This window comes from Poecilia mexicana, unplaced genomic scaffold (assembly GCF_051168715.1).
Source record: "Poecilia mexicana isolate PSO_F unplaced genomic scaffold, ASM5116871v1 scaffold_22, whole genome shotgun sequence".
Lineage (NCBI taxonomy): Eukaryota > Metazoa > Chordata > Actinopteri > Cyprinodontiformes > Poeciliidae > Poecilia > Poecilia mexicana.
The window spans coordinates 20,595,402-20,621,752 of record NW_028263391.1 but is presented as its reverse complement, the minus strand read 5'-3'; the positions used below and the strand labels follow the sequence as shown (position 1 = coordinate 20,621,752).

General features: G+C 38.5%; 1 protein-coding gene across 3 annotated transcripts; it reads left to right on the top strand.

The window, feature by feature from the left end:
- The first annotated feature begins 28 nt into the window (after nt 1-28).
- ubr1 (ubiquitin protein ligase E3 component n-recognin 1) lies at nt 29-26,318 on the top strand. Of its 3 annotated transcripts, none has more exons than XM_014993471.2 (47): nt 29-133; nt 2,459-2,718; nt 3,280-3,358; nt 3,527-3,631; nt 5,676-5,803; nt 5,902-6,040; nt 7,458-7,520; nt 7,617-7,740; nt 7,828-7,935; nt 8,481-8,569; nt 8,655-8,753; nt 9,039-9,196; nt 9,287-9,386; nt 9,470-9,598; nt 10,375-10,555; nt 10,638-10,690; nt 11,938-12,048; nt 12,144-12,209; nt 12,308-12,409; nt 12,491-12,554; nt 12,621-12,745; nt 12,850-12,902; nt 12,981-13,083; nt 15,262-15,310; nt 15,391-15,545; nt 16,284-16,383; nt 16,473-16,576; nt 17,352-17,432; nt 17,504-17,685; nt 17,772-17,980; nt 18,063-18,159; nt 18,461-18,613; nt 18,712-18,812; nt 19,472-19,574; nt 19,668-19,816; nt 19,900-19,955; nt 20,032-20,128; nt 21,014-21,081; nt 21,670-21,817; nt 22,349-22,436; nt 22,565-22,701; nt 22,785-22,893; nt 22,971-23,027; nt 23,490-23,567; nt 23,642-23,812; nt 23,900-24,001; nt 25,404-26,318. In XM_014993471.2, exons 1-47 carry the CDS (start codon nt 65-67, stop codon nt 25,543-25,545), a joined length of 5,244 nt encoding a protein of 1,747 aa, XP_014848957.2. In that variant the 5' UTR covers nt 29-64; the 3' UTR covers nt 25,546-26,318. The 3 variants fall into 3 exon arrangements, with proteins under 3 accessions (XP_014848957.2, XP_014848956.2, XP_014848955.2); XM_014993470.2 differs by having other exon boundaries at nt 3,527-3,637; nt 16,476-16,576; XM_014993469.2 differs by having other exon boundaries at nt 3,527-3,637.
- Nucleotides 26,319-26,351: the final 33 nt, after the last annotated feature.

The window sequence follows — 26,351 nt, the reverse complement described above, 5'->3', positions numbered from 1 at the left end:
AGTGCTTTGGAGATTCGCTCAGAACCGCAGATCCGTGTAACAGGAAACGGTCTCCCTATGACGCATGCTCCTTAAACAAGACCTGAACATGGCGGACAGTGAGAAGCCGTCAGAGGGGCTGCAGCTCAGTCAGGTGAGATGTTCTGGGATTAAATTCAGTTGACAGCTGACCGACAATCTAAGGGCAGACCGCGGATTGCACCGAGATCATTTCTGGGAATTTAACGGTCTTTTTGCTTTGTGACAGAGCACCGTTCCGACTGAGCTAAAACAGCTCTCAGGCTAACTACCAACTAGCCTCAAAGAGCATCCAATTAAACGTACATAAACGTGTTTATTTACATATGTGAATGGGTTTTAAGCAGGATTCATTATTGTTTTATCTTTACTGCTCAACAACCAGTTTATTTAAGTGTATTTGTGTGTTTTGAACCACAATTAGTTTTAGTTTTATTAATCCAGCTCATTGTTTAGGTTTAAAGCAGCATTAGTTTGAGGTTTTTGTCTCTGAACTGTTTATAAATATGCTTTTCAGTTTCGGATGTTTTGCTGGGTTTTGTGGGTGAAAATCAGGACTATTTTCCGTCATTGTTCTCGTTAATGTTTTTAATGTGAAAGCAAAACTGAATCCTACTGACTGTTTTTGTTTTAATAGCGATCTAAATTCAGTTCAACTCTCTTGCCAAGAGGCGTTAACACAATAAAACACTTTGTATTTGATAAGGATTTGATGCAGACAGTCTTGCTATTTATCACCTTAGGCATTGCTCTAACTGAATGTTGCAGTTGAATTAAGATCAGGCAACCTTTTTTTAAAATCTTTTGTTGTCAAATTTTGGTGTGAATTTAGCCCCAGTTTTGTGATATTAGCTGACAGAAGTGATATTCAGTGTGGCCTACTGTTGGTGGAAGCTGTCTGCTTTGAAATTCAGAGTGTTGTTTGTTCAGAGATATCATCAAAAAGGCTATTTCATCCTTGCAAATTCCCCTTACTGGTTATTTTCTCTTTAGCGCATCCTTTTCTGAAATCCTGAGAGAAATCCAGGTGTGAAAATCTATGTGTCAGCCACATTCAAACTCACTTCAATGCCTTTTCTGGCTATTTTTCTGATTGGTTTGAACAACTTCAGGTTTAGATATCAAAAGGCATTGGATTGCTGTCATATGATTGGTTAAAAAATTAAATCAACCAGTTAAACAGATGTACCAAGTAAAGTGGCCAATGAGTGAAGGTGACTGTAATGGTTTAGGATATTTACATAACATCTGATAAATACCAGGAATCACTTTGCTGTAACAGTTTGTCTTTATCTGGTGACAGCCTCATGTGCCGTCATGTTATTTAGTGGAAACCGCTTGTAACCAGAGTTTAGAGGACATTTTAGCCACTTTGGTTGGATGTGAGTAAATTCAAAAGTTCTCCTCAGTACAATGTCTTTGTAATTGCTGTGAATGTCATAGAATAACTCAACTGTAATTTTTACCATTAGTTTTAATTGATCTACAGTAGGGCTGCAAGTAATGATTATTTTAGTTGAAGATAATACTGACAATTAATTGATAAAAAATTGGCACATTCTGCAGATTTTTCAAGTAAACATTTTTTATGCACTTTTAGAAATACACTAAAAGATGTAAATAAACAAATAATCCACTATATAAGTAAGAAAATAAACATTTTATAGCATTTTTATTTCAATAATCGATTCATCATGATTAATTGTTTCAGGCCTAATCTGCATGAAAGCAAACACTTGGGCATAACCAGAGTTCCCACAAAATCTGGGAAGGTATAGAGTTTAAATATTCAAAGTATTAAAATAAAATATATGTGCATTTCCAGCCTGTATTAGTCTTGATCCATTTGTCCATTTTTCTATCTACCATCTGTAGACATAATTAGGCCTGTCACAATAAACAATAAATCAATTAATCGCTTGATAAATTAAAAGAAACTCAATCATTTCTATCTGCATGATTTATTGTTTTTCTCTTTTCTCTCTTCCTACCGAAAACTGGATGATAAAATTCTTCAGTCTGGTGCTTTAGTCTCTATTTGCTCTTTATTTTGAAGGAGAATTTTGTTTGCAGAAACTTCATAATTAATTTTATTTGTTGTTTCTGTGTTGTTGTTGCTTTTTTTTTGTTAACTTATTTTGGATATTTAAAATTTCTTCCAGTTCAAGTGTTAAATATTCATTAGAATTTAAAGTTTGTTGATTTTTGAGGATACATTCTTGAATTATTGTGCCATTACATTATATTACTTGATTATGGTCTTAAAACAACAATATTATCATTTATTGCAATAACTTCTGCGAGAATTTATCATCCAGCAAAATTTGGTATCATGACAGCCCTGGAAATAATAATTCAAATATGAACAGCTTTGAAAAAAACGCTCATGCGGTTTTGTTTCAATAGTCAACAGGGCGTTTTCTCCTTGTTGTCCCTAAAGGAATGGCTGGAGGCGGCAGATTGCAGGGCGGAGCTGCTGCAGCACCTAAAGGAGCAGGTGCCGCAGATCTTCTGCCTGAAGAAGGAGCTCAGTCCTCCGGAGGAAGAGGAGCTGACGCAGAGGAGGCTCCTTCATCCTCTGGAGTGCTTCCTGTTCGGAGAGGATCCTCAGGAAGGTCGGCAGAAGCTGCAGCAAGGCAGCGCCTCGTCTCAGCTCTGCGGCCGCGTGTTCAAGGAGGGAGAGACTGTTTACTCCTGCAGGTCTGCTCAAAGACTGACAGTTTATCGCAAATGTTATCTTCACCACTGTTTATTCCAGAAAAGCATAAATAAATATCAGGAAATTCTAAGATGTGATTAAGATGTGTGTTGCAGTGTGTAGTTTAGAGCAGTGATGCACGATATATCGTCTCTAACATCGGTATCGGCCGATAATAACAACCGATGTTGGTTTTTCTCTGGTTGTTTTTTCCCCAAAGGCGCATAATGTAGAGAAATATATGTAATATTATTAAATATCAGTTATCGTCCATAAAGTAATATTAATATTGGATATCGATATCGAGACAAATTTTCATAGTGTCCAGCCCTTAGTGGACGTTATTAGTTAATTGATCAGAACTAATTTTAATCTAATAAACCATCAATTGATAATTAATCATATGTTTGTTGGTTGCACTGTTGCCTTTCTGCAAGAAGGTTTAGGATTTAAATCCCAGCCTGGAGTCTTACTTAGTGGAAGTTGTTTTTGTCCATTTTTATCAAGTTTTAAACTAAATGATTTTTCTTTGTTTTATATTCATCCTGTTCATCCTGTTTCAGAGACTGTGCAATAGATCCCACTTGTGTGCTGTGCATGGACTGCTTCCAGGACAGTGTGCACAAAAACCATCGCTACAAGGTTGGTGTTAATGTAAATATTTACATGTGCTCATTTTTCTTTGAATCTTGGGTTCTGTTCAGTGATGCTGCGTGCGCCGCTCGGTTCCCACAGAACCCTCTAACTTAATAACTGTTGTGTGTATCCATCATCTCGCCCTCTGTGACTCATCTGCTGTTTTTCCCTCAGATGCACGCGTCATCCGGCGGGGGGTTCTGTGACTGCGGCGACGTGGAAGCCTGGAAGGTCGGCCCGTGTTGCTCCAAACACGACCCGGGGGCTGCCGCTGCCATGGTAACGGTGCGTTATGTAACAGCTGTGTCAGTGATCCCCAGAATGCTTATTTTCCCATCTTCTTAATGGAAGCTGCTGCTGGATGTTCGACTCCAGAACCGAGAACTGTGCAGCCTTGAACTCAGCGTGGTGATCGGTTTGTTTAGGCCCAGCCGTGATAAGATCGCGCGTCGTGAGCCGGCACGCAGCTGGACGTTTCTTTCTTTCTGTTTTGTTTTTTTCCATAAGCAGCAGGTGGTCCATTAACACGTCCGGCGCTGTCTGACAGCCTGCTTTGTGTTTGCCATACCAGATCTGAACCTGTGCTTAATGAGCATTCACTACAGCGTCTCTGCTGGGAACAAGATAAGCCACAGTCTCGCCGTTATTCAGGTCGAAACCAGGTTTTTACATTTAGTCATAACATTTCAAAGGCTGAAATAATTTGAAGTAATTATCGATTAATTGTTAACTGGAGTATAGTCTCAAACAGTATTATATTTCAGCAATATATTTGCTGATAGAAAAACATATTCAGAGCAGCAATAAAGCCAAAACTGTACAGAAATATTTACCTTTTTTGCATTTAGTATTAAATATGTTCTACCCAGATGTCCTTCAGTGGCATTTTTAGCTTCACCTGATTCTAATTCTGGAAAAAATATTCTACTAAGCAGCTTTTGCTATTAAAAAATAATCAGCAGATCAGCCGGGCACTGTTTTGGTGTTAAGTCAAGCAGAAAGCTTTTCACGTTTTTTTTTTTTTTTTTTTTTAGCTGTAGATGATCAAGCATACACTAAAGTAATGCTGTTGTTGCATTTTAGTCAATAAAATGTTTTTTGAAATATTTATTTTCACTTTTTTATGTATTTCTAGTATTATATAAAAATGGCTTAAGGAGTTAAATGAAAGATCTGCAGAATGTGCCAATATTATCGTTCAGTTAATCAATTAGTCTTAAAACTTTTGTATGAAATCAGACCAGATATTCTGGAGCAGTTTTAGTTACTGATATCAGTCACTTAAAACTATAAAATTAGTTTTCCTTCAGCCACATTATTGCTAACTTTGCATTGTGATTAAGGTTATTGCCCATCTGGAAGAGCAAATTGAACCAAAGTTCATAATGTTTGTTTCTCACAAAGCACCGATTCCTCCTTGCAGTTTCTTAGCATGTCTTCAGAAAACATAATGTGTACATCAGTGCAGGACTTGTTCCTCTGTGGATAATGATGAAGTATTACTTTGTCTTTGATATTGAAGTTATTTCACACTAAAACACATTTTTCTCTGGGACACTGACGCTGTTTGGAAAGATGAATGTTTAGATTTCTGTGAATAAGGAGGAGCTGGACTTGTGGAGGTCCTCAGTTCTCTTGTCAGAATTATTTAGACATTTCCATGATGTCACACAAAGAACCAGTGAGTTTCAGCTATAAAATAAATCTCCCATTTACTCAAATGTTGCGAATTAGGAAAAGCTTATGAAGCCGTTGCATCATTATCCGATTAAATCTCCCTGGCTTTGAAGAAAGTAATGAAAATCGCTAATTTTTCTGGCATTTAGCAAAAACAAATAGTTTTAGTTTGAGTTAATACCAGAGTGAAAGGGGAGAAAATAACGGTTGTCTTTTTCTAAAGTGTAAGAATCTGGTTTCAGATTCCAGTGACTGTTTTCACACAGACGCTTAGACTGGAAAATTCCACCCAGTCAGAGGCTTTTTGTTGCTCCTGTTGGATATTTTTATTAGTTTTTGTGGCGTTTGTGATATTCTGTTTGTTCCCCCGGGATTCAATGTTGATGTCAGAAGGACAGCTGCTTTTTTCTCTGCTCATTTGGAAAATCATGTGGAGCAGTTCAGGGCCTCATTATTGGCTTATAGCCTCTGACACAGGAAGTAGGAAATATTTGAGGTTACATTTTTGGCATTCCATGTGAATGTTTGATAAAGTAGCAGAAAAATTTTATTATTTTGGATTATAAATGTTACGCTTTATGTCTACAGCTGCTTATGGGAAGCATGTTTTATGTAAGAATACCTTCTACTTCTTCTGTTTTTGCAGGACGAAGCTGTTTTAGAGCCAGAATTGCACGAACGTGCAAAGAAACTTTTCCGGGTCCTTCTGCGCTACGTTACCGACTTCCTGGTGTGGGAGGAAAACTTTGAGCTGCCAGCCGAACTCCAGCCCCGGTACGGCCTCACAGATTAAACGGAAATTTTATTTTTATTCAAAAACAAGCAAAATAATCTCATAAGATCGACTCAGAGTGTTTTTATCCTCACTGCAGAGTAAAGGACAATGCGTACTACTGTGTGTTGTACAACGATGAGCATCACTCATACGACCACGTGATCTACACCCTGCAGCGATCGGTTAACTGCGATCAGGCTGAAGCACAAACACACACAACGCTTATTGACAAAGAGGTATTTCTTCAGCCTTACGTCCTCATGACTTTTCTTTTTTTGATGTATAAAGTAACCCAAGTTTTGATTGTGTTGACAGCTGTTACCAACAGTTTATTTAATCTGGAAATTAGATGTCTTCAGGATAATCCATTGAATAAACAGACATAAAGTATGTATTTAATGCATCGGTCTGAATATTTTTTTAAAAAAAGCTTGGATTTTCAATCAAATATCTTAAATATCCTCCACCTAAACTAAAAGGAAAGATGGAGGGATAATGTTGAGATTTTAACAAGAGGATGTTTATTTGTGAAAGAGTTTATAAAGAGCAGTGTCAGATTTGTTTTTCTCAGCAATTACATTTTAATTATCAAACTAAACATGCAGTGAAATATCAGACCTTGCTTGCTACTTTTGTTTGTCATTGATTTATAGGCAAACTTTGGGGTAAATTGTATTTTTGTTAATGATTTTTTTTGTTTTGAACTGCTTCTTTCTGCCAATAAAACCCAATTAAAATGCATGTTACTACTTACTGTAATATTGTTTTGACATTTTTTTTGTCTTGATTTACACAAAAAAGTATTGTAATATAAAACTACCAATCTGCTTATGTTTGTTAGAATTTTTTTCACACACGTTCTCACATGTGTGAAAATATGTATGCTTTTATAACATAAATAAAAAATATCTTTGAGACTAAATATTTTACATATTAAATTGCAGCTGTCAGCTTGTTGGGTTACATTTTATTAATCGATGTAACCCAACATTGACATATTGAACTTAATATTAAATGTCTACTGTTACTAGAACACAATAAAGTTTATAACAAGAATGAAAACAATTAATTAACTTATGATTAATTGTTGATTAATTTTTTTAAATTCATTTAGAGTCGATTAATGGTTTGTTATATTGAAATTAGTTCTAATGACGTCCGCGTTGTCCTTCTTTTAATGAAGTTTGGCCGCCATCCAGTAGAGGGCGCCGCTGGTCACCTGAAGCGGAGCCAACGGTTGATACAGAAACAAAAAATGGCGGCCATACCAGAACGGAAAAGAGGAACGGTCCAAATAGAGTACGATTTGGGATGGAAAATTTATTTTATACGGCTCTGTTTTGAAATATAAACACTTGATAAGCTCTTATTCAGCCGAAGTGCTACACGACGTAGCAGCTTCAGCAATGACGCTGCAATTCCATAAATTTAATCTATGGAAAGACTGTTAGCCCTCTTGATACAAGAGAAAACTAATTTTTTAAAGAATCAATCAACTTTAGATTAACGTATTAACAGATAACTCGCATCCCTACTTCATAATAAGATGTGTAAGTAGAAAAAATGCTAGAAAAAATTCAGTAGCCACAGTTGCTTATTTTTCTCTTTAGTAAATCTGACTGCTCTCCTGATGTTTGGTTTACTGTTTTACAGGGTCGGCGGGCGGTGAAGAGAGGAACTCTCCGTTCTTGCCAGCAAGCAAAAGACCTTATCAGGGTAAACTCCCATTTTTCTTTCCAAATATTGATATTTCTAATAAGCAACTGTCTGCATTTTTAATATCGCTCCAACCCTCTCCGTCCTGCATTGCAGTCCAACTCCGAGCACATCTCCCTTCAGCCTCTACGTGTGGAGATCCTTCATGCTACAGTGATGGCTCATCAGACTTTCGCTCTCCGTCTGGGCTCCTGGTTCCAGAAAATCATTGGTTACTCAGGTGCTGCAGTCGTTGTGCTCATTTAAATTTAATCTCAACAAATCCCATAGTTTTTGTTTTGACGTGTGCCTCGTCTGTTCTGTGCAGTGGGATTCAGACAGGCCTTCTGCCAGGTCGCATTAGAGCCGAATGCAGACAGAGATCGTCCTTGTCTCATCAGCAGACTCATGCTGCACGATGCACGCATGTATAAAGGTAGGCTGCGTTTTCAAATTTGATCACAATTACATTAATTTTTGTAGGGCTGCAACTAACGATTATTTTAGCAATAATTCTGATGATTAATTGGATGAAAAATTGGCTCATTTTGCAGCTTTTTCATTTAACTTCTTAAGCCTTTTTTATACAATACTAGAAATACATTACGTTTTACGAACATTTATATTTTGTTGTAGCATTTGTTAGTGGATGCTTGATTATTTGTAGCAAAGGATGCATCTGCAATTAAAAAAAATACTTCTGACATCAACAATGTGAAAAGTTCCACCCTTTCTGCTTGATTTTATGTCATGTTATGTTATCTTAAATCTTATGTTGCATATATTTTTTACAATTTTGGCTTAATTACTTCTCTCACTGTGTCGTTTCAGCAAATGAGCTTTTTTAACCCTGTTTGATTCTCCAGTTATTTATTAATCTTTTACTAAATTAGTTGATTATTTCAATAATTGATTAATCCAATTAATTATTCCAGCCTTACGTTTTTTGTCACGTTGAGAAATGTGTTTTTCATTTTGCAGGAGCTCGGAAGATTGTACACGAGTTGATTTTCGGTAGCATGCTGATGGATTCTGATTTCAAGAGGCTTTTTGCAATCGAGTTTACAAGAGTAAGCAAACACAGAAACGACCTTAATTGGTTTTAGTTTCAGTTATCTGAATCTTTATTGTATCACATGTTTTTTTCTTTTACAGCACTATAAACAGCTACAGAAGGACTTTATCAGTGATGACCATGAAAGGAGTATTTCCATCACGGCTCTGTCTGTTCAGATCTTCACTGTTCCAACACTAGTGAGTTCAGTTTGCACTAATATCATTAAACATTTTCTATTTTTAGACATTTATATTCAACTCTAACCACAATTTAACTAATTGATCAATTTATTAATTAAATTAACACACTTGTTTAACTGTAATAAGCATTTTGTGCAATTTTCACCTTATGAATGAATGTAATGAATCTACATAATATGACTTTTGCTTTCTGAAATGGCAGAAGAAGTTGGAACTTTTTCATAAGATTCTAATTCTCAAGCTGCTCTTGTAATTCATAAGGTTATATTTTCTGTTATTCAGGCCAGACAGCTGATTGAAGAGTGCAATGTCATCAAGGTAATCGTCGACACGGTCCTGGAACTGCTGCGGGAACATCTGGATGAAAGCAATCGCTTTTTCTTCCTGGGATACAACTCAGACAAGTTTTCCCGGATCCAGGTTATCTTCCATGACCTCAGGTAGTTCTAACATGTTTGAATGATTTGTTTTGTTCTGATCATGAATTATTCAGTTTTTATCTGACGTGTAACCGTCTGCCCGCTTCCCAGGTACATTCTGATCAGTAAGCCCTGTGTGTGGACAGAGGAGCTGAGAGGACAGTTCCTGGAGGGATTCAAGATTTTCCTCGGTTTTCTTAAATGCATGCAGGTACAAATAATCCCAAACCAGTTCAGCCTCAGTTTATTAAGCTTAGCCTGTGGTTCCAGACATGTCTTTACTTTGATAACCAGGGAATGGAAGAAGTGAAGCGGCAGCTTGGGCAGCATATCGCGGTGGAGCCAGAGTGGGAGGCTGGTTTCACCCTCCAGATTCAGCTGCGTCACATTCTGGCCATGTTTCAGGACTGGTGCTCGTCTGATGTAAGAGAAAATAACAAAACCACTTTCTCTGTAAATATGTTCACCCAGAACTCCTTCAGTGGCAGAGTTTCAGCTTCAGCTGGTTCAATTTCTGAAAGAATTAAATCTCCTATTAAGCACCTTTTGCTATGAAATTTTTAATTGGTTAATTCAAAAAATGGTCAACAGATCAGACCTGAACTGTACTGATAAGTTGAGCAGAAAGGACTGAGCTTTTTACATGTTTGTGTTAGATGCTACAAATGATCAAATGTAAACTATAGGAATGCTATTTTATTTCATTTTAAGCAATACAATGTTTTTTATTGTGTGTTTTATTGAAAAATCTGCAGAATGTTAAAAAATTTTTATACGATTAATCATCACAATAATCGATAAAGTAGTCATTATTAAAGTAATTGTTAGTTGCAGCCCTAAATTATTTATCTATTTGCATCTTTTAAGGACTAAGTGGTTATTAAAAATCTTCAGAGTATGTCATTTCTTTTTAATCAATTAATCATAATAATCAATAAAATAATCGTTTACTAAAATAATCATCTGTTGCAGTCCTAAATTATTCTTATTTGCATTTTTTAAATGCATTTATAAAAATGGCTAAAGTTGTTAAATAAAAAATCTTCAGAATGTGCCAAATTTTTAAATTTGATGAATCATCAGAATAATCGATTACTAAAATAGTCATTAGTTTCAACTTTTAACAGACATCTGCAACTTTGTAACTTCAGCTCTCTGTTTTCCTTGTGGATCAGGATTCTTAATGTTTCCCCCCTCAGGACGAGATCATGCTGCAGGCGTTTAAGGAGTGCCACTCGGCGCTGATCGAATGCAACAACCAGCCTTTCCATAAGGAGGCCACCGACTTTTACATGTGCAAGCACATCCTGCGTGCTCGTCCATACAAAGTGTCACAGGAGCCTGTCAGCATACACCTGCCCATTTCCAGGCTACTAGCAGGTAGACGGACTGGAACTTGACATAAGCTATGATTTGTAGAGAAGCTGGTACCAGAATGTTCTGTGTTTTTTGTCATTCGTAGGTCTTTATGTACTTCTGTGGAAAACGGGGGTGATTGAACGTCTGGATAATCCCGTAAGTGAGCACAAAAATTCACATTTTTCATGGGTTTATATCTACATTTGGGTCTAAACTGCTTTTAAAAACAACTAATACGCTTAAAAAACCCATCAAAACAGTCTTTGGCAATAACTTTATGATTTTTGTCGGTGTCTGGAAAATGAACCGTTTTAAAAACGTCCTGATTAAGTCGCAATATACACTGCACCGTTACCTAGCAACTCAAGCTGAGTTCCAGCACGTTTGGTCAGCTTGTTTTACCGCTACATACGCTATACAATGGCTGCTGGAAAAGACAGGTGGTTTGTTGTTGACTTGCCATCCAGAAACCACTTGTTGCATTCTTGTTGGTTGTGCAGGAGGCCCCTCTTCTGCTTTTCTAAGATGTATGATTCTATAATTGCGCATCTGTTTTTCAGCCATTTTCATGTGCAAGTGTAAATGATGAGTTGGGGGTGTGGCCAGTAGCAGCTTTTTTTGGATTTAAAGTGACAGGAGGCCCTAAAACAGCTCAAAATGGGCAGAACTGAACAGACTGAAATCTCATCATCTAAGAGTACTGTATTTTCCGCACTATAGGGCGCACCTAAAAACCTTAAATTTCCTCAAAAGCCGACAGTGCGCCTTATAATCCGGTGCGCCTTATATATGGACCAATATTGAACCACAACAGGTCTAGCAACTACGGTAAGCAGCTGCCGACTTCATTTTTGCCCGTAGAAGAAGAAGCGCGCGGTGCATGATGGGATAGTTGTTGGTTGGTCTGCATTACCCAGAAAGCAGTTGGGCACAATATCGCAACACCAACACCGTGAGTGAAACAATGACTGGGGCAGCCTACTATATAATGTACTGGGGACCAATTCTTTATTATTATGCATCCACATTTGTAGAGTATGGAACAAATAGCGTCCCGTATAGGTTCAATATAGGACGGGTGGCAACCCTGACTGTAGCATCTATTCTATGCGCCTTATAATGCGGTGCGCCTTATATATGAAAAAAGTTTTAAAATAGGCCATTCAATGAAGGTGCGCCTTATAATCCGCGGTGCGCCTTATAGTGCGGAAAATATGGTAATTTTGTTCAGAAAATGTGTGCGTACCAATCCCAACCTGTTCAAGGAAGCATAATAGGTCATCTTTAATCTATTTACTCTGACTCAGTAAAGTAAAAGCTCAACCTGTTTGCTGTTTTATAGATAACACGCTGAGTGATTCATCCTTTGCACTTTCCATGAAGCTTTGTTTCTCTCTGTGCAGGAATGCTACGACTTCATTCAGCTTGCAGAGCATCCTCTGCGCTGCGTTGTCCTCGCTGCTCAGGTTACTGCCGAAATGTGGCGCAGAAACGGCCTGTCATTGGTCAGCCAAGTAAGTTTGAGTCGCAATGTTTTTTTTTTTTTTTTTTTTAAATCTAATATCTATTCTGTTTTTTAAGAGTTTTTTTTTCATTTGTTCCTGAACAGGTTTACTACTATCAGGATGTAAAATGCAGGGACGAGATGTACGATAAAGATATTATCATGCTTCAGGTGGGAATCGGTCAGCCATCTTGAACATGTTACCTCCATTTCTATGTTTTTATTTTACTCTTATCACTTGTATCTTGTATGTTTTTTTGTTTTTTAAGATTGCTGCTTCCAAAATGGATCCCAACCACTTCCTCATGCTGATCCTGCTCAGATTTGAGCTTTTCGACTACTTTAATGGGAATTCTGTGAGCAAAGACCAGGTGAGCATCACTACACCTGAAGAAGAATCAGTACTGCTCCTGAAAACGACCTGATGGGATTTTATTAAACTAAATCTGCAGGATGAGCTGACGCAGTGGAACCGTCTGACCGAGGAGATGCTGTTCCTGCTGATCGCCATCTTTGGTACGACGCCGTGTTCTTTGGGTGTGGTTAAAAGTAGCATTACCTGACCAGTGTTGTTGCTTCCAGGTGAGCGCTACGTTCCCGGGATCAGTCATGTGACCAAAGAGGACGTGACGATGAGGGAGGTTATCCACCTGCTGTGCATCGAGCCCATGGCTCACAGCACTTTGGTGAAAAGCCTTCCAGAGAACGTATGAATCGCAACGAGACATTCCTAAACGATCAAAACATTTTCTGATGTTTTGTTTTGATAAAATCTGAGTTATTTATTTATTTATTTATTTTTTGCATTTAGGAAAATCACGAAACAGGCCTGGAGGCAGTAATTGCAAAAGTTGCAACTTTCAGGTATTTTAAGTTGGTGGTTAAAAAAACAGCTTTGCCTTGAACATATTTAATTAAAACAAGTTGAATTTGTGCTTTCAGAAAGCCGGGCGTGTCTGGACATGGGTTATATGAGGTGAAAAAGGAGCGGCTGATGGATTTTAACCCTTTCTTTTACCACTACTCCAGATCTCAGCGTAGCAAGGTAGGTGCTTTGATTAAGAACTGCAAAAACACAAAACGTTACCAAATAGTTTTTAGTTTCTAGTGCAAATATCTTGGTACACTTGAGCAAGTGAAAAGTAACTTACAAGTAACTTTTCATTGCAATGTTGAAGCTTGTTTAAAGTAAGTAATTACTGTATATTGATGAAAAAGTACTAATTATAAGTGGAACCAGATATTTTAACTTATAATATGGTAAAAAGGTCTCGATCCTCTGGCAAATCAGTTAACTTATAAATAGGACTGAACAATATGGTTGAAAATGTATCATGATATAAGGGTTTTACATCAGTCTATTGATAATTATTGATTATTTTGTTACTCAGCAGGTTGTTGCTAGGTAACCAAAGCTGGGCGGAGCTTGAAACTGCTTCTTACTCAGCAGGTTGTTGCTAGGTAACCAAAGCTGGGCGGAGCTTGAAACTGCTTCTTACTCAGCAGGTTGTTGCTAGGTAACCAAAGCTGGGCGGAGCTTGAAACTGCTTCTTACTTAGCAGGTTGTTGCTAGGTAACCAAAGCTGGGCGGAGCTTGAAACTGCTTCTTACTTAGCAGGTTGTTGCTAGGTAACCAAAGCTGGGCGGAGCTTGAAACTGCTTCTTACTCAGCAGGTTGTTGCTAGGTAACCAAAGACTGAGTGAGTTAGTTGATTCCACCAACAACTGAAGCCTGTCTTTTGCCTACTTCTCCCAGAATGCTGTTTGGTTCTGGATCAGAGTTCCAGAACCAATTACAGAATATTCTAACGGACGTCTTATCTATTGATATTGATCACATGTCTATTGCAATTAGGGCTGAAACGATTCCTCGAATGATTCGAGTACCTCGATTACTAAAATTCCTCGAGGAAAATTTACCTGCCTCGAAGCTTCGTTAATTTATGTTTTATTAGTTAGCGCACCGTGTTCCGGCCGGGACTTCATTAGCGTTGCGCGGAGCTCTCACTTCCGCCTCTGAGTTGTTGACAAAAGCTAAGTCTCAGCGGCATAAAGTCCAATCTTCAAGATTGGCCCGTGGGGATTTTATTGATTGATGATAATGCCCGACTTTTTATCGTTTTTGGGGAACCAATAAGCATCCTTAAAATGACTGGGGGATGCCTGGAGTACGGCAGCATTTCTCCTCCGGGGCTGCTGGTTGAAAGCGAACGGCGGGAAGAGCGCTGAGGTGAGCGGATAGCCTGAACAGGGCGGGCGGCTGAGTAGCTGATGCTTACCGTGTAAATGTAGCTTTACCGACGAACCGCACAATAAATTTCATATCCCGGTCTGAAGAAACGGGTGGCGGAGCGCATCGTACATGGCTGGTAGATGAGTTTCTGAGTGTGACCAGTGAAGGTGTCGTAAATATCCCGTATTGCTTCCCCCGTGTTCGTCCCCCGGTCTAACGGTTCGTCAGTCCGCTGGTCTATTTCCTCCCCTCCACCCCGTGTTCGTTCATTCGCCCTCTCCTCCCACTCCAGGCGGCATTTCCCGTATTTTCAAACCCAAAGCGTGACAGGTTAGGTGGCAAGGTGAGTTTAATTAATCTATTAAACTCACTGAAGATGAATACATAAACTAAAAGCTGGATTGTAGACATTTTTTATAAGCATATTTGTGAGCCTGCCTCTTTGTTATTAAATTCAATATAATTTCAGATTTTTCTATAACTTTTCTTCTGGTTAACTTAGAAAGTGAGCTATTATTGTTACAGGTTAGTTTTCTAAACTACAAAAAAGCAACTGTTAGGGATGCTCAAATATGAAAACTTGGACTCATATTGATATCTGATAGTAACACCGGTATTATGCCAGATTTACCAGTATTTCATTTTAGAATTTTTTTTTATCCGATTACTCGATTAATCGTAAGAATAATCGATAGATTACTCGATTACTAAAATATTCGTTTACAACAGCCCTAGTTGCAATGTATACTATTGATTTGCTGTCCATCCCTACTTATAACTAGTACTTTTTAATCAAAATTGAGGAATTATTAACTTAAGACAAGCTCTTATTTCTGGCTGAAAAATTAGTTTTGCCTTATTTCAAGTGAGCTAAGATATTTGGACTAGAAACTAGACCCAAAATTCTTGGTAAGATGTGTTTTTTTCAGTGAGTGGATGTTTTGTGTCAAACGACTCTTGGTTGAAATGATATCTTGTAACTTTTTGCAGGCCGAGGAGTCTCAGAAGAAGAGAAGAGCTCAAGAGAGTAACGATAAAGGTGATTTTTAATTTTTTTTTGTCAGAAAGAGTTTGTGTTTGGAGTCTCAGCTGCGTTGCTCACAGTCTGTCTCCACTCAGCTCTGCGTCCTCCAGTGCCGCCAGCCTTTTCTCCGAGTTTCTCCCGGATCGTGCAGCTCCTCTGCTGCGACGTTTTTATCCACATCCTGAGACGCATCCTGCAGAGAGCTGCAGAGGACCGGTCCACACACTGGACCGAGGCCATGATCCAGAGGGTGAAAAAAACGTTGTTACACCTCGACCTGGGCAAAAAAATAGATTTTATCGATTAACTGAATTAATCTTGGTTTTGAAGATTTAATTTTTGGAAAATCTGAATTTTTTTTTTCACCAATGCACTTGTTGGGTCTCCATAGTTCAGAGTGATGCCATCTTGACCAGGGCGGCCATCTTGTTTTATGGCTTCTGTTTATTTGGACTTTAAATTCAGGTCAACTTTAATGGAATATTATGGCCAGGATGTTAACTTTTATTATTATTTTTAAATAAAAGTCATAATACTAAGGAAATAAAGTAGTAATGTTATGACTTCTATGTGAAAATAGGAAATATTTTATCTTTTAAAACATCAGAATTAAATTATTATTTGCAGCAGGACTTTAAAATGACTGTGCGAATATCTGTGTATTCAAAGAAAGAACTACAAAAACTGAGCTGGTCGCATCAGATACTGATAACTTAATTAGCTTTTATTCAATTAAAATAAATTTCATCTTGCAATTTTAACTCATTTTCTGGTAAAATTGTATTTTTTTCTCTGCTGACATTCTAGCAATTTAACAATAACTATAAAAAAGCCACTTTTTGAAAATATTTTCTGTAAATAAAAAAGCAATTAAAATTGGATCTGATATGAAAAAAATCTCAGATTTTATTTTATGTCGCCCAGATTTAGTGAAACCTTTTTATGAGTTAGTAAGTTCATCTGAAGAAATGACTTCCTGTCTTTGCAGGCGCTGCATTTGATTGGCCAGGCATTGGTGGAGGAGAAGACCCAGCTTGAGAGCGGCAGTGTGGAGGACGTGACCTTTGACTTCAGCCTGAAAGCCCGCGGTGAGGGAAAACGCTGAGTCATCCCCGACCAGCTGTTTCTTCTCATGACTAATATCAGCAGACTAATTTTTGTTGTTCTATTTTTGCAGCAGTTGGTTCAGAACATGGCAAGTCGCTTTTCCTCTTATTGTCCAAGATCAAGGCTTTGCCCTCGCTGGAAGCTCAGAAAGACCTGGTCAAATGGCTGCTGCAGGTCCAGACACTCATCGTCTTTCTCTATTCCTGCTCTAGGATATTCATGAAATGCTTCTACTGAATAGAAATGTGCAAAACATAAAATGTTTGCAATATAAAACAGCAAATCAAAAGCAATGACAGCATATAGAATAGAAACAAAGGAAAATCAGGTGTAACACCAGCATCAGTTGTCAGGTTCACACAGAAATAGTTTCTGGTGTTACAAACAAATATAAAAAACAAAAGTAACAGTAATAATATACTGCAAAAGACTAACAAAACAGGAAATAGTAATTATTAGAAATAAAAATATTATGTATCAAAGGATAAATCTAAGCAAGATAATTAGAGATACATATTTTAAGAAAAGGAAGTAATAAACAATATAAATAAATCTAAGAAAAAAAAAGCAAGCAAACAAAACCATAAATAAATGAACAAAAAAAAAGTCGGAGGTTTCAGAAAATATATTTTGTAATTTGAAAGAAAAATTTTCTCTTTTTATTATTAATCAGTTTAAGGGATTTCATCGTATATTTTAGTTTTGATAAGAAATTAAGAATGGTTATTTAAGTTTGCAAACTTTTGTGAATGAAACATTTTGCCTGTATGATAAAACTAAACATATGTTCAAAATGATAATTTTCAGAACTACTGTGATGTAAAAAAGGTTTTTGTTGTTGCTGTTGTTTTCAAAGTCATAAATTTAATCCTGGGAAAGCCCAGTGATGATTTATTCTGGGTTTTATGATGTTGGTGTAATTTGTGTTTATTTTTTGTTTCTTTTCCAGATGTTTGAGATTGTGAAGTGCATCAGAGAGAAGTCCAGTCCTACGGTTTCTGTCAGCATGGACACAACCAAACCAGAAGAGGTAAGGAAAAATAAACCGAAGCATTCAAAGAGGGAAAATTAGACCTGATGGTGACCGATTTATTAATCCAGAGCTCTCAGGATAAAGAAAAGGCCGAGCGGAAAAGAAAAGCGGAGGCGGCAAAGCTCCACCGTCAGAAGATCATGGCCCAGATGTCGGCGATGCAGAAGAACTTCATCGAATCGAACAAGATGCTTTATGACAACATGCCTGAGACGGGCACACAGGAGGAGCCTGTGACGTCCTCTGAAAGGTCTGCAGAGACTTCCCAGGTTTATCTGCGTTTTTGTTTGTTTTTATTTAAAAGTCTGTCGCTCATCTGTCATTTTTACGCCTTAGCTCTGCCATGGAGCAGAGGGAGCTGTGCATAACCTTCGGGCCTCTGCGGGGACCCACCCCAGCTGAGCGGGAGGTGCTCACCTGCATTCTGTGTCAGGAAGAGCAGGAGGTGCTGCCTCTGGCTCCAGCCATGGTGCTGACCGCCTGCGTCCAAAGATCCACCGTGTTGACGCAGTGCAGAGGGAGAATCCCAGCGAACAGAGCAGATGGTCAGTCTCCTGAACTCTGCCAGCACTGGGAATCCAAACTGCAGCAGGAGTCGCCTCACCAGTTTACCTTATTGTCTTAAAGGATCAGGGACTTATCCCCTCTTCATTCCCCCTGACCTCGCGGTGGGAACCCACACTGGTAGCTGTGGACACGTCATGCATGCCACATGTTGGCAGAAGTAAGCAGCTCATACCAACAGTGCTCATGTGAACAGTATTTAATACAGCTGACACAAAATATTTAAAATTAACCTTTTTTTCTTAATTCAGCCTATTATGACAAATTTAACCTTTTGTTATGGAAAGACACAAAGATTCAAGAGATGTTTCAGTTTTTTGTTCCTTTTTTTTAATGGGCATTCGCCAATAAATCTTTAGATCAATCAACTTTAGATGAACTCATTAATCCATAACTTGCATTCCTAGTTTATTTAGATTTTATTGCATCATTCTCTCCCCTCTTCTCGTCGTCCTCCTCAGGTATTTTGAGGCAGTTCAGAACACGACCAGAAACCGGCTCCACGCCGAGCTCATCGTCGATCTGGAGAACGGAGAGTACTTGTGTCCTCTGTGCAAGTCTCTATGCAACACAGTCATCCCTCTTATCCCCTTAGAGCCACTCACATTCAACTAGTAAGTTAAATCAGATTAAAGCCCCGCCCATCAATTTGAGGCGCTTTGTGGTGTTGAGTTGCTTTCACAGTGTGTAAAGATGTTGTTTTTCTCTGTAGTGAAAATGCAGAGATAATAGGACAACATTTGACGTTGCCCCGCTGGATTCAGGTCCTCGCTGCCAGGATTAAAGGGCTGAAGTCCGTCATGCAGGACAACGGTGAGAAATAAGGTTTCCACCTCCAACTGGAGGAAAGGACAAACTGCTTTTGAAATAACACAATAGGAAAAATACAGTTAAATTAAACATTTCCTGTTTCAGGTTAGTTAGGATTCAGAGGTTTTGCACATCTTTATATAGTCTTAAATTCATTTATCTAAAATTAAATTTGTGACCTGTCACTTAAGATCACAGGTCATAAATTTGTTGTTGATTATTTAATTTTGTATATTTTCTGTCATTCAAACGTTTAAGTTGCACGCAGACATCTTTATTATGTTCCGTGACTCCAGGCGGTTGCAGCTACGGCTAAATAGCTGCTAATATACTAGCTAACTAGCTAGCTTTTTTGTGTATATTAAGAATAAATATGTTTAAATTTATTCACTTCTGTTGCTAACCCATAAGATGCTACGTTCATTCTGAGCAGAAACTTTTAACACTCCTACAATATAAAGTATGCAACTTTCATTTGGACATTTCTGTTGTGATAAAGGTCTTTGTTTAGTTTTTTTTTTCAGTATTTGTTTTTATTCGTGTTTGGAGAGGATAAAAATTACTGTAATAAATACATAAAGCAACAAACTGGAACATGTTCGTCTGATTTAACTTGAGGAAACGGAGGTTTTATGTCTTTTTTTAATAACATCTCTCCTCAGACGTCCAGATGGACGGCGGCAGCGGCAGCAGTGGCACCACCGGCCTGTTCGGCGACGGCCAGCCGGACTTCAGGTCCATTCTGGCCTACGGAGTTCAAGAATCGTGAGTCCAGCCGGCGAGTATTGTCATCTTCACCTGCTTACGTTTCCACGGCAACCCTTGCCAAGTTCTCCGTCTGGTTTTGGTTTTATTTAGGAGGAAGTTCTCAGACGGCATCGCTGAAATGCTGGTGGTGTGCGCCACGACGGTCCACAGGGTGGGACTGAAGACGGCGCCCAACGAGCTCTGCCCCCGCGTTCCCCTCATGGCCTGGAACACGTGCGCCTTCACCATCCAGGCCATCGGTACTGTCCACACCCCGTCCGCAGGGTCCATGTGTGCAGCTCCACGTCTGCTTTTCTCAGAGTTAGTTTGCTTTTCTTTTTAGAAAACATTCTGCAGGAAGAGGACAAGCCGCTGTTTGGATCCCTACAGAACAGACAGGTGAGATACCTGAGAAATACAGAGATTGAGCGTTTATGTTCTGGGAATAATGACGTAAAGTTCTGTTTGCTTTTAGACTGCAGGACTGAAGGCGATAGTTCAGTTTGCAGCGTCACAGAGACTGAAGAGCTCCCAGGGAGTAATCCAGAGGCACTTTGCAGACATGATGGGAGGTATGAACAGAAAACTCAGCCTAAAGCACTAAAGCACTTTGAAGGACAGATTACAGAATGAGAAACAAAAACAAACGTATCAGGCTGCAACTACCGATTATTTTGATGCTTAATGAATTAATAGTTTAAAAAATTGGCAGACTTTTATTTAAGTATTTTTTGTCTTATATTAGAAACACTTTAAATGGTACAAATAAACAAGTTAATTTTTTTAAACAAAATAAACAACTTATTGCCTAAAATTCAATAACAGTATTTCTTTTGTACTTTATTGATCATTTGTAGTAAAAGATGCATAAATAAAAGTATATATATATAAAATGTACAAAACTCAACATTGTGCAGGGCTAATCTACCGATTATTTTCTGGATTAACTGGTTAATAATTGGATTGCAAAAGGTTCTTTTTTACAGAATTGGAAATGGGTGAAGCTCAAACTGACAATGGAGGAAATGTATTCTGGGTAGAACACATTTCCAGACATTTTAATCCTAAATGCTAAATGTAGATATTTTTCGTACAGTTTGTTCTTTGAGATTGTATGCTCAAGTTAATGATTAATTATCATTCATATCAAATACACAGTAATTCTAGTTGATAGGAAGTTATTCGTCAAAAAAAATTTGTATCTGTTAAATAATCTGTAAGAAGCAAATAAGTTTCAAAAATGTGTTTTCGAACTGCACATAAACTGTTGGGGATACATATTTGGGTTTTGCAGCTCATAGGATTGTTTACAAATGTGATTTATGAGAAGGAAATGTTTTATTTTAATGTTTACAATCTTGTCTAAAATGACCATTCAGTGTTGCTGAGGGTGAGAGAAGCTCATTTCCTCGCACTATTTGTTCAGTGGTTGCTGTAATCAAAGCGTCTCTCCTCAGTGTTGCTGCCGGTTCTGAGCAGGAAGAACACGCCTTCTGTTCTGGATGTGGACTTCTTCCATCTCCTGGTAGGCGACCCTTCAGCGGAGCAGCTTTCACTGTTTTATCTAATTTTAAATTCACGTGTGTATAATAAAGCATTTCAGAACTGAGGTTGATTTTTAGTTTTGGCCTCCTTTCAGGTGTCTTAAAGGGGAACTGTTACACAAAATTCACATTTTCTTTTTCCATTTTGGTCTCAGCTGCTTCTAAAAACACCTGGATGTTTTTTGCCAATAAGTTAATGTGTTTTTTTTTTTTTTGGTGTTTGGAAAAGGAATAATTTCAAAAACCACCCGATTGTTAAATCACATTCGCTGTTACCTAGCAACCCAGGCTGAGCAGGTTTGGTCAACTGGTTTTACTGAGCTGTACAATGGCTGCTGGAAAAGTGTTTTATTGTTGACTTGCCATCCAGAAACCACTTGTTTGTTGGTTGTGCAGGAGACTCTACTTATGCTTTTCAAAGATGTGTGGCTGTGTAATTGTTCATCTCTTTGCAGCCATTTTCGCATGCGAGTGTAAACGTTGAGTTGGCTAACAGTAGCTTAGCCTAAGCTTGTTGATGGAAGCATAATGGTTCACCTTTAGGTGTGTTAACCTCCTTTGTTTCTCAGGTCGGGTTGGTGTTGTCGATTCCTTCTCTGTACCAGGAGGAAGGAATCGACTTGCAGCCGTCTGCCGTTAGCTCCGCCTTCAACAACATGTACATCTTTCACCTGGTCACCATGGCTCACATCCTGCAGGTCCTCCTCACCTCCACAGGTACCAGAACCACACAGATAACTGGGTCGGTTGAAATGTGTCACACAGAAGGTTTAGTTTTCCTTTCCATTCTGCTCAGTGGGTTCATCCTCGTCCATCGCAGTTCCGGTTGGTTTAAACTTTTGATTTTGTTTTCTGCAGACTGTAAATATGAGCAAGTTTATCAGGTCTCTTGTTGCTATTTTCTGACACTCGCCGGACTGGAATGTTTTCCTGTCTTCCTCAATTTGAAGAACTGTCACATCATCCCGAAATCCTTGGGAAGAGTCATGCAGCTCACAGAAAGATTGACAGAAATAAGACAAATATGTTTATTTTTAGAAAAGAAAACGAGATTTTATTTCAAAGCCATGTCTCCCAGCTCTACCTTAGTTTCACTTATAATCCCTGACTTCACTTCTATGGGATTCCTTCAAGTCGAACAGCCAAACTGGAGGGAAACTTTCCTGAATGAGTTGCAGATTTGAAAATAACCAGGAAGTTGAACTGGGTCTGAAAGCTGTAATGTCTTTTTTTGTTTTTTTTTTCCAGATTTTCCAGCTGCAGGCGATGCAGAGGAGACGGAGGAAGCAAGATTAGCAGCAGAATTATACACAACAGTGTTGCAACACACAGGAAGGTTGTCTTCTTTTATTTAACTTTAATTATCTGCAGAAACACAGATAATAGTTTCATTTTTAATGTCAAATCCACGTGCTGGGTCTTTTTTTTCTATGCTTGGTGGTAACAGCTGCTACTTTGTTTCAGGCTGGTTCCAGATTTATCCGGTGGCTCCGTGGCTCAAAGGGTGAAGGCGGGAATTGAACCTTTCCTGCGCAGTGCTGCTCTGTTTTTTAACTGCCTTACTGGAGTTCATCCTCCAGAGGAGCTTTTTAGCGCTCCTGGTGAGTCAAACTCCGGGTTTGGCATCAAGTTTAACAAAAATTTGTGAAACCTTTCAAATTAAGGTCGATGTTTTGTGTTGTAGTTTCCTCTCCAGGACAGATGGAGGCGCTGTGTAGCTATTTGGCTCTACCGTTCAATGTATTTCAGCTCTTCCAGGACTACAGAGACGCAGTTTCTCCTATGCTTCAAAGGTGAGTGGAAATGCTGCTGCGCCTTGAAGCAGGCGCCAGCTACATGGAGTTTTCTGACTTCATGTTTTATTACCCAGGTGGTGTGGGAGCCCCTCTATCACCAAAGCCCTGCAAGGGAAAACCCAGACCATCAGGTTGGCTTTAACTCGTGCTTAATATTTATATACACCGTGTCTGCGCAGCCTTAAAACGTCTTAAATTCATGGATCTAAAGTTAAAATGTCTTAATTTTACTAGAAAATATTTAAGTTGGCTTTAAATACGTTAAACACAGGTCTTAAATTTTGTTGTGACGGAGCAGTTTAATCTCGTATTTTATTTTTCTCGTGGGAAACAAAAGTCTGAGTCGCATGCAGAGATCTTCATTACGTTCTGTGACTCGAGTCGGTTGAGGCTACCGCTAACTAGCTGCTAATAAACCCTTGCTAGCTAGCTGTTTTTGCTTCTATAAAGGTCGAAGTACTAATTTTATCGTCACATGGTTAGACTACATTTGTAAGTTTCTGTAGATGTTAAATTTAATTCATAAAAGTCTTAAATTTGCATAACGGGTCAAAACTTCCTGAAATAAGTTGCAGATATTCCTCGGTCCTCAGATATCCAAGGAGAAGGAATCGGTTGATCGATCTTCCAGAGGACTACAGCGCTCTCCTGAACAAAGCCAGCCACTTTCAGTAAGGAACCCCGTTGTCTCCGTCTCCGTTCGTCTTGGTCCGACTCCTCTCACCTGCTGGTTCTGGTCCCTCAGGTGTCCGAAGTCCACGGTGGACGAGAGGAAGCACCCGACGCTGTGCCTGGTCTGCGGCGCCATGCTTTGCTCGCAGAGCTCCTGCTGCCTCAGTCAGCTGGACGGGGAGGATGTGGGGGCGTGCACGGCCCACGCTGCCACCTGTGGAGCCGGAGTGGGAATGTTCCTCAGGTCAGTTCGTCCCTAAACTCTTTTTATCGCTCAGCGGCGCATGTAGAAACTCTGGGCTGTAAGTAAATGAGATGTGTCCCGTTACAGAATCAGAGAGTGTGAAATTGTCCTGATGGCCAGTAAGACGCGAGGCAGCACTTACCCCGCTCCGTACCTGGACGACTATGGAGAAACTGACCCTCACCTGGGGTAAGATGGACGTTTACGTCCTGCAGACGCATCATTTTTACTTTTAACACTGTTTTATATGACGCAGTATTAGGACCGTTTGAGAAAATAAATAAAATTATGGACAATAAAGTCATACTACGAGAATAAAGTGGTACAATAGTAGTCTAAATATGTAAATAATGTTGTAATAATATGAGAAAAATCTCATTTCGAGAATAGTTGTAAGAAAACAGTTAAAATAGGAGAATAAAGTCACAATAATAAGACAGTAAAGGAATAATGGCGATAGTCATAACAGCCGTAACAATATGTAACAATAAAGTCATATTTCGAGGATAAATTTGCCTAATATGTGTTTTTTGTTTTTGTTATATTTTATAGATTAAAAAGCAATAAAAGTTTTTATACTACATATTTTCCATAGAAAACTTTTGATTGAAATATTCATGTCAAATATTAGATTTTCTGGTATTAAAGCCTGAAAAACACTCACGCTGTATTTTAACACATATGCACCAAATTATCTGACATAAACAGGATCATAATAATGTTTATGGAGCCAGTCTAAGTGGGAAATGTTGCTGTTTGATTTGAATTGGTGGGAAACAGCGCCATCTGGTGGACAAGTATAAAATATCATGGTCATGGCATAAAATGTTTCTCTCTGTTGGATAAGTCTGATGTACCTGCAGAAACAAGTTTTATTTTTACTTAAATTATTAGGAAGCTACAGATAAAATAAAGATGGGTTTTAGATTATACAACAGTAAATCAACTTACAATTAATTGTCAATTAATGGTTGGTTAGATTCAAATTAGTTCCAATCAATTAACTAATAACGTCCATTAGAATAAACAAAATAACAAATAAATTTAATTATGGATTCTCTGAAAACAAAATTGTTGGGTCAGTTGAGACTGAAGAGTTTTATCATCTAGTTTTTAGTAAAAAAACTAGACAAACAGATCCAGAGTTGATTGGAGGAATATCTGATGGACGCCATTTTGGCGGCTAAACGTTAGATAAACAGAGTTGTAGAATAATTATACATGCAGTGGAATACAAAATACAAGCTGGAAATCCACAGATATTTTATTTTATTTTAATACTTTAAATATTTAAACTTTAAACCTTCCCAGAGTTTGTAGGAAGGTTTGCTTTCATGCAGATTAAGACTAAAACGATTAATCATGATGAATCGATTGTTGAAGTAATTGCCAGCACATTCTCAGAAGGGCATTTTAAATATCCAAAACAACACATTTAATTATGGAGTCTCTGTAAACAAAATTGTTCAGTTTTGTCAGAAACGGAGGCAAAACAAAAGCGATAAATCATTGGAACGGTTAAGTAGAGCTTGTTTTAAGTCATCATCATTGCGGCAGGCCTCGTTGCAAGTGGGAATGTTTTGTTTTCCAGGCGGGGGAACCCTCTGCACCTCTGCCCCGAGCGCTACAGGAAGCTGAACCAGCTGTGGCAGCAGCACTGCATCCTGGAGGAGATCGCCCGCAGCCTGGAGGTCGTCAACGTCATGTTCGCCTTCGAGTGGCAGCTGGTCTGAGCGCTTCCCGAGCCACCGCCGCATTTCCCCGTTCACACACACACACACACACACACACACACACACACACACGCACGTATTTAAAGCCTTCCAGTCAGAAGAGGCCTGACCCGTTCCGGTGATGAGGATGTAACCGAAGTCGCCTTGATCCAGTTCGTTTTGCGGTGCAGATGAGTTTCACTTGGAGTGACGTTTTGTTTTGTTTGTTTCGTTTCAGATAAACTCAAAACCTTCTTAAAAATATTGTTTTTAGTTCATAGATTTGATTTCCTCTGTTGAAAACATTTGATGTTGAAGGGTTTAAACATGGTTATAAATCCTATTTAAATTGATTTTCCCTCCTCTGTGTATAGATAAAATATGGACCTATCTGCTCTCATCTTTGCTCCTGTATAGAAAACCCTCCTGTGTGACTTACTTTCAGATTCTCTCTCAAATAATAATGAAACCTCCCACGTGTATTAGTTTAAAATCCTTTATAACCTCTAGAAAAATTAAAGTTTCTTGAAAAATTTCCATCATGAAATCCTTTCGTTTAAACCAACAGTAAGCCAAAAAGTAAGCATGGTGTAATTACAATATATGGAAGGAACAGTTATGAGACACTTTCCCCATTTTTCTTTAGTCATCTTAATGCTCTACAGGAAAAGTAATAAAGAAATGTAAGAAATGTACAATTATTATATATATATTCTATGTGAATATATATTTTCTGTTTTGTTTGACTGTACCACATGACTTCCTGCTGTTGAAATAAAGAGAGATGCAAGCTACTGAACTCTTTCTTCATACATTCAGTACGAGTT